At 37.1% G+C, this 8,897-nt stretch overlaps 1 protein-coding gene across 1 annotated transcript; it reads right to left on the bottom strand.

The window, feature by feature from the left end:
• Positions 1-398: 398 nt before the first annotated feature.
• On the bottom strand, positions 399-8,665 carry LOC131160282 (uncharacterized). Its single transcript, XM_058115757.1, has 3 exons — positions 8,293-8,665; positions 6,111-6,182; positions 399-2,871 (listed from the first exon to the last, which is right to left on the bottom strand). The coding sequence occupies exons 1-3, from the start codon at positions 8,300-8,302 to the stop codon at positions 713-715; spliced, it is 2,241 nt and encodes a 746-aa protein (XP_057971740.1). The 5' UTR covers positions 8,303-8,665; the 3' UTR covers positions 399-712.
• Positions 8,666-8,897: the final 232 nt, after the last annotated feature.

Below are 8,897 nucleotides of genomic sequence, written 5' to 3'. Positions count from 1 at the left end.
GCGCATAAGTAATTTTTAAATTTTGGAAATGCATGTAAATTTTTTTGTATTTTCATTAGCCAAAAAATGTTTATGTGATTTTATTAATTGTAGCCAAATATTTATAAAATCATTTTAGCAAATCCAAAATAGACAAAAACTTAGAAACCAAATAGTAAACAATTTTTAAATGGTATCCGAGTCATAGCATAATTATCCCTTATAACTACTTGTCCACTATTTAAAAATTGTTGGACAAATTTTTATATTGAATTTTTGTATATATTAAAAATTTTCTACTGAACTTGAATTAATAATACATTTTGTGCACACAAGCTCCTCTAATAAGATAAAAATAGTAAAAAGAAAAAAAAAATCATTAAGGAATGGAAAGGTTGAGTTGTCAATGGCATTGGAAGTTTGCAGCATACCAAGAAATGCCCCTCAAAAAAATAAATAGAAATATAATATGAACCATCTCTTGGCTAAAAACAGAGAGACAAGAGAGTACAATTACAATTAGATACACATTTACATTAGCTTCTTACCAATTTCAAAAATGGCCAACAGGAATTTCTAGCTATTGCAATCAACTATCAATCAAGCAACTTCGTGATAAATCAATTAGCTGGGAAATGCAACCCGAACGGCATTAGAAGGAAAGCACACTTTTTAAATCCAATAATCCACCAAGTTAGAACAAACTCCAGTGTAATTTGTCGCTCATTGAAATTCAAGAGCCACCTGCAGAAGTTCCTGAGGATTCGGCAACATCTTCTATCCTCATCCTTACTGCTACTTCCTGAACTAGTTTCCCCCTATCAGCTGAAGCATCCACAGCTCTATTTAGTCGCTTCAACCAGATATCGTAGTCAACCGGGTATGGAGTTCCACAAAGGCTGTCCACATAATCAGCAAATGCCTTTAAGAGAGCTGAAACCTCACCAAGCTGCTGCTGAAACAAGCGCTTGGCCCAGCTTCTTTCACGCCACAGCAATGCTGATTCGATAGAATCCAGCTGCTGCATGGTTCCTCCACAGACGAAAAAGAGGACGTAAATGAGGCTCTCAGCATCAGATGACCGGCATAGCCTCCCATGCTGAAGGGCATGAGATGACGAGAACTGCAAATTTATTGCTGGGCTGTCTCTATCTTCCAAAACTGCACGCCCCCATGAAACCGGAACATACAAAAATTTGTTTCTTTTTCTTGCACCCTGGGTGTCGACAACACATATTATGTTCTCAGGGCAGATATCACCATGCTGGACACTGGCTGTTGCTGCAGATCTAAGAGCAGCAAGGCAGTCTCGGCAGCAGCAAATTGCCTCCTCAGAGGAAAGTGGACCATCCTGAGAAAATATGGATGAAAGAGGCTTGCCAACTGGAGAGGTGACTAGTACTGGAGTTCCACACCAGGGGTGATCACATCGGCCCCTGCTGCCATGTTTCTTACAGCGACCAGAGTGCAAAATTCGACCAGAAGCAATTACATCTGGCAAACACCTGTTTGAAATGCCCTGATGCTTAAATATGTTCAACACTTTGGTTTGCCTCTGAACTTGGTACCACAGGCTCATATCCTCCCAAGATGGCGCTAGTTGGGATGGATGAGCACCAACATATAGAATCAACAATTCCCTGGGATATTCTGGAGAAACTGCGCTGTATGGAAAACAATCCCCAAATACAAGAGACTCCTGTACTTGGAAACTTTTCTGTCCCTGCTGCTGATCATCCACTGCTATTATCTCGCCCTGTTTCAGCTTCAAACGTAATGCCTGCTTCCATAAAGACGCGTCATCATTGTTGTCTGATTCAATGAACTCTCCTTGTTGGCTAGCTTGTTGGAAGGGTACTATCTCATTTTCATTCTCAATGAGGTGGCATGCTATCCTACGTTTTTGAAGACGGAGGCTGTGATCCGAAACAAGCGAAGCTATTGACCTCCTTGGTGGTCCATTCCACTGTACAATGGAGTAGAAAGTTGCCAAAAGTATTTGCAGCGTTCCAACATCCCCCCAATTTGCATTTCCTAGCTTGTTCCAAATCTGATCTACTGGGGTAACACTAACTTCAGCATGAAGCTTGATCCATTCTGACACAGATTGGTATGGATTACTTGAGTTAATTTCAAGCTTGCTGAGATCACCACCAAATTTTACCACCCCACCAAATTTAGAATCAAGAACAAGAAGAAAAACTGAATCACTGTTAACAGCACTGTACTTGCTCAAACTCCTTGAAAGAAGAATATGAAAACCATAAAACAAGGCTTCACAAATTGCATTAGTAGAAAGCCTCAGGTCATTTCCCTGCAATACATCTTCTTTAAATAATGTGAACTCCACCACCTGATCCCATTGAACTTGTAAATTGTCCTCATTTGTTGATACCAAAGCTGCACCGCGGAGTCCCTCAAGTCTTCCCTTGGAAATTGCCTTTTCTACCGTATAAAACTTAGATCCAGGATGATAGGGAAAAGAAACAAAAAATGGCAATGGACCAGTTCTATGCCAGAATGTTCGCCACAAGCCATCCACAATCGTGTGAAGGAAGTCTTCCAGTGCAAGAAACTGATTTTCTTTCATGTCATTAGAAGCATAGGGTGCACAAGGCATACGGAAAAGTTGCTGAAATAAAATGCCATCCAGGGCAAAATCAAGCTTACGTAATTCGTCAATCAAAAAGGGCGATCTGAAAATCTGTTCTTCATTGGCAGAATATTCACTAGAATTTTCAAGAACCCAATCCCCAAGAATTTGTGTAAATAAGCCGAGGTCAACAAGTTTTTGTGTATAGTCCTTCAACCCCTTGAATACTCTTCTGGAAGTAGGAACTAATTTGCTTGAAGCAGAAAAGCTAGACATTCTATGAGCCGATATACCTGCATCTACAGCATCCCACATAATTTGGCATATTGATTTTGACTTTTTAAAAATTTTAAATATTATTCTATATTTTTGGTTCATTGGGAGACCCTTTGGTCCTGGGCTACACAAGTTTCAAACTTGAGACCTCCAAGGTTCCAACAAGGAGGTCCCACAATCAAACAATTGGGCTATCCCCTACTTGACATATTAATAATGCCAATGAAATCCTAAAATTGAAAATATACGTGCATAATTTTACAAGTAAAAGAGTTATAGAAATTAACTAATAATATGAGGTAAGCACTAAACAGAATGAGATTCAAATCTGCTCAATTCAGATTTTGCTGTCATTCTGATCCTAAATGCAAGATGAAATCAATGTTGCAGAGTGACATCTTGATTTTAGAAAGTGTGCAATTATCAAGAACTATTGAAACTAAGCAATCATTAGAGTGGACATTTGTTCTCAATATTCTTTACATTTGATCCCCTCAAAATCCAGGTTTTTCGGGAAAGGTTTTTCCCATACTCTAAGTTTATTTACTACCTGGATATAAATTTCCAACTGCAGACAAAAATGGGTGACTCAAATATTTTTGGCAAACCATATTTATTGGAAACACTTCTGCTACTTTTACCAGTGGGTTATATAGGAAACTCTCCTATGTTAGATTACCACTTCACCTAAAATCTTAAGGTGTTAGGTTGTGGGTCAACAATGTATTTCAAGCTTTAACACTCTTCGCACGTGTAGCCCGACAGCACGTAGAGAGTTAAACACAAAATAAATTTTTTAAATATCACAAAATAAATGCAGGCAACGAGACTAGAACCCAGGACCTCCTGGTAAGTAACCATCTCTGATAAGGTAAAGTGGTATTCTAACATCCTATGCCACCTAAAATCCTCCAAAACAACTAAGAAGCACGACAGAAATTCCTCGTGCAATATTTGAGCATAACCTGTGGGACACAAAAAATATATTTTTTTAAAGAAAAATTCACAGAGAAACCAATAAAAATGCTTTTAATCTCCCTATGAATGAGAAGTGTCATCCAAAGACCAGCACTCATCATTACTCCAGGGATCGATAACAAATTGCGTTGTCATCATCACAAGATGCTTAACTGCTCAAGTAGTGTCAAACAAGGAGAGACAGAAGGTAGGCAAATTCAGAAAAATCATGCTGCTTGTGTAATTAATTAAATCTTGAAATATGCTGGCTATTCAACCAAGTGTTCTTTTCAAACTCAGCCTAGCACTAAAAAACACGTGGAAGTTACTTACAAACGGGTCGGCATGCAAAATCACCTTCCCTAAAATTCCAAAACAGTCATTAGCTTGGAAGGTACCCTTAACTAAGAGGAAAAGAGGCATATATTGCTCAAATTTTTGTTTTCTTCTGATTCCAGCCCCAAACCCCAACACCCCACGGCTAGGACAAAGAAAACCATATACCACTCGAATTTTGTTCTGTTTAGTTTTGTTTTGTTTTGTCTTTTGGGGGTTTGGGGGGGGGGGGTGTTTAAATGAAATACCAGTTCCAACACCTTGCTAGAAGATCACAATGATCACAGTTTTACCAATGAATCCTTCCCTGCCTTTCCTCTCTTCCACTGTAAAGTCAATGTTAGCTTAATGCTTATATCATGCACCATTTATCAATTTTAAAGGCGATTAATGGCAAAAATCATGAAACTACAATTATTTTTGGTTCATTTTATGGAGTGCATAAACAATACAACAACAACAAAAAAACCAAGCCTTAAGTCCCACTAGGTGGAGTCGGTTATATGAATCCTTTTCCGCCAATTTATGCAATCATGGGTTATTTCTTTTGACAAATTCAGGGCTATTAAATCCTTACTATTTCATTCCAAGTTATTTTAGGTATACCCCTATCCTTTCTATTGCCTCTCACAGTAACTAACTTACTCTTCCTCATTAGCGCACTATGTGGCCTATGTTGCAAGTGCTCAAACTATCTGAGTCATCCCTCCCTTATCTCATCTTCTATAGAAGTTACACCTAACTTACCACGAACATGTTCATTTCTTAGTTTATCTTTCAATGTTATACCACTCATCTATGTAAGCATTCTTATATCAACAACTTTTACTTTTTAGATATTCTATTTCTTTGTCGCCCAACATTCTCATCCATATAGCACAGATGGTCTTATAGCTGTCCTATAAAACATCCTTTTAATTTTAATGGTATTCTATGATCACAAAACACACTTGAAACACTTCTTTATTTTATGGAGTGCATAACATATCAAAATTTCCTTCCACTGATTTAGTTTAGAGAGAGAGACTATTAATAAGGGAAGAGGATGCAGTTTTCAATCATCATCTTTTATTCCTCATATTCCCAAAAAAAAAAAGCCTTAGAATTACATGTATCATTCAGCAACAATATTTTCAAAACATAGATATGGAGGTAATTTTCCATATTAATTTCAATTTTGAATTCTTAAAATATCTCTATAGCTTCCCATCCTCCCTAAAAGTAGGAAACTAATAAAGTAATTTCAATTTTGAATTTCTAAACTATCTCTATAACTCCCCATTTTTTTGAAAAAGCTAGGAAATTCCCATGGCTAGTGTATGTGGGGTGAGAGGTGTTTTGACCAAGTTTTCATATAAATCCAAAAACAAAGTATTGCTTTTTGCCTCTATTTTTTTTTTTTTTTTTTAAATGCCTTTAACAGACAATTCCATAAGGCATTTTTGAATAAAATTTTGATTCTGGAGTAAATAAAACATTATTCAAACACTTAGATTTCAAGCATATTCGTTTATGATATTACATGTATCATCTGAATCTTAACAGTTAAGCAGCAATTCTGAAAGACAATGTCCTCTCTCTCTCTCCATTATCCCACAAACTTCAACCACAAACCCCATATATAGTAGCGTTTGGGTTTGTGAAAGATGTGAAGTTTCACAAGCTGAAACTAATTAGGTCCACTTCTATGGTAAAAATAACTTCATCTTCATTTTTCCTAACATATCCAATGAGAGGCAGCGTGGGTTGCAGATCATCCAAAGATTCACTTTAAAATTATATCTGTTTTTGCATGGTACAAACATGCAATTATTATACAAAGAAACATTTTCCAACTCACTTCTCAAAACTTCAAAAAGAAAAAAGGGAAAGGTTGCTGAATTAACATAGATACAAACAGAATATATTGAGAGGGATGTAGAACAATAACCGGCTGAAAACCACCACATTTCATAGATGAAATACAAACCAGATCTGGACTTCCTGAAACTTCCATCCAGACTTCGCCCAGAGGATGAGAACAAATCATGCCGCCGAAAACCTATGTCATGTAAATTGTCAAAAATATGCATAAATGATCCTCCTAGATTATCTAGAATGGATTCCTAGACAGTACAAATTTGAGCACCCAATCAACATTAGTCAAAATGAAAAATCAAGAATGGCATATTTAGCAGGGAAAAGGGGGAATGCTTAAGAATAAAGTGGATGGAAGACAAAACAAAACGAATAGCTCACCAGAAACAATGTACTCACTCCATCTTAAATTTCATATGCAGATACCAAAAAAATGAAAGTAATACACAACACAGAAACTGAAACATATACAAGAACGGAGGACAAAACAATGGGGACCAAAAGCACAACCTCTTTGATATGCTTAGTTGTGGGAATAACATGACTTAATAATTCCCAGTAATTTTGTCCTTCATCGACATTTTCTGATCTAAAGAAGACTTTTATTTTTTCAAAATTATAATTATGCAAATGAACAGATTTTTTTTCTTATCATCATTGATCTATTGGGAAAGATTTTGTGGTTTAGTCACTGGTTACACTGAAAACTGGAAAAAAGAAATTAAAAAAAAATGGTTTCTTTTTAGTTGATTTAATTCATGGTGCAGGACAACATTTAAACATATTATGGGGACTCATATAGCATTCCACACAGAATGCCCACAATGTTCTACATCTTGGAGCTGTGTTTACATAAACTAAATGCATCGATTCCATAATTGCATGACCTCGCCAAATAAGTCTCTACTTCTAAATTTTTCACCTACCTCCTGGTACTATTTCCCAGAAAACAATTGGATAGAATATATTATTGGAAAAACTTGACAATATCAGCAATCTGGTTCATGGGCAAAATATCAAATCTGGATGGGGCACACAATCACCAATTAAGGTCACAATTCACCAGCCTTGTAGCGCATTTGTGCAACAAAATGAGGAAGGGCATCATAATCAAACTAAAATTTGATGCACAGGCAGGGAGAAAACACAGAAGGCTCGACTAAGAAATGGACATTTAGCAATCAAAAAATAGCACTAATTTTAAACATGTAGAGAGAAGAGTGTATAGTTATATGGCCTCAAGTATAGAAATGGTAGTTTGGAGTGTGTAATGGCATTTCTTGGCTGCTGACTTTCCTCCAGTAATACGATTTCAGAGATTCTGCCCTCATCCTTTGATTGAGACATATTAAAGAGAGTAGTACTGCCATAAAAATACTTCTAGGATTATTTCATAGGCAGTTCACAAGATCATCACAATGGAAATATCAGCCAATAGTGGGCATAGCAAACTTCAAGCTACTTCTAAGAAACTGCACATAAACATTAGTGGAGTGGATCTCAAATATCCTATGTGTTCATCAAAGGGTTGAATAGCTAAATGAAACTAAAGATTGTAACCTCCTATTTTCCCATTTGTTTGGAATCAAGAATTCAGTTGACAAAACTAAAAAATGTGGATAGTCTTCTATCTTGGGAAGTATAGAAGCATCTGGATAAATATTGAAGCAGGAAATTTGATTAAGCATAGAGAAAAAACACAATAAATGAAGCTACGGTGCTTTTCAATATATATTCCTCATTAATAAGAAGAAATAAACACCCCTCCCTTCAGCATTCCTTCAATAGAAATTAAAAAGAAATAGCTTGTGTGTTGTCAGCTCCTGACTCTCATCCATTCTCCCTGGTAGAGTGGCCTACCCAAATTCTCATGCCCCACATCCCACATTAATAGTGAAATAGATATGTCTTGGACGCACAAATTGGATCCAAGGAACACAAAAACCCTAGCTTTTTGGGGTGAGGCCCTCTAGCTTTTTAATGGTATCAGAGACAACCCAGGCCCACAACCATACTGGTGTGCGACTGTGCGGTCATCTTGGGGCTGACCAAACACCCATAAAGCAAACGTAACGAACTAAATTGCCAATAATAATTAAAGGTTCAAACTTCAAACCACAATATGCATATTTCAAAAACTGATTAAGTACATATTAATTAAGAAGAAGAAATTTTCTACAACTACAACAAAAAGTAAAGAATGAAGAATGCAACTCACAAAACAAAAAACAAAAACAGAAAAACACTAACTAAGAATATCTTATATAAAAATGGATGCGTCGAAGGGAACCCACCAAATTTCATGTCGACGGCCGGAGTGAAGCCGAACCAGGGAGATAGTTGAGAGGACCCAAGTCAGAAACTTTTGGAGATTTAAAAACTAGAAGCAGGAGAAGCATGCTTCAGAAAAGGGTTGAAAATGTACGATGCCCACATGAAAAAGAAGAGCCAAGACGAGGAAGAAGAGATCTTGGAGTGCCTGCAGCCGAGAAGAGGAAGAAGAAAAAGAGAAAAGGGGAAACAGGGGAAGGAGAAAGGACGCATTTTGAGACTGAGAAAGAAGCTCAACTTTTGAAAAGGGTTGCAGAGCAGTGAGGGGTTTCATCATCATTATCATCACCACTTCACCATCATCATCATCCAAAGGAAGACATGAAAATTGTTTTAAAAGCTTAAACCCAAAGCTTTCCCTATAAGAGCACAGTTCATCAGTACACTCTTGGCAGTTGGTCCCACGTCAAACCGCAGGACCCAAAGTTCTCCACCGCAGCCTTGTCCACGCGCATCTAACACGCGCCTGTGCACGTGCTATTACTTATTTCTCTCTTCTTTTCATTTTTGCCCTTTTCCAAACCTCTTTCAGCTTCTACTTTTTTCTTTTTTTTTTTTGGTAAAAGAG

This window comes from Malania oleifera, chromosome 7, assembly GCF_029873635.1.
Source record: "Malania oleifera isolate guangnan ecotype guangnan chromosome 7, ASM2987363v1, whole genome shotgun sequence".
Taxonomy (NCBI): Eukaryota; Viridiplantae; Streptophyta; class Magnoliopsida; order Santalales; family Ximeniaceae; genus Malania; species Malania oleifera.
This window is presented reverse-complemented; position numbering and strand designations above follow the sequence as displayed.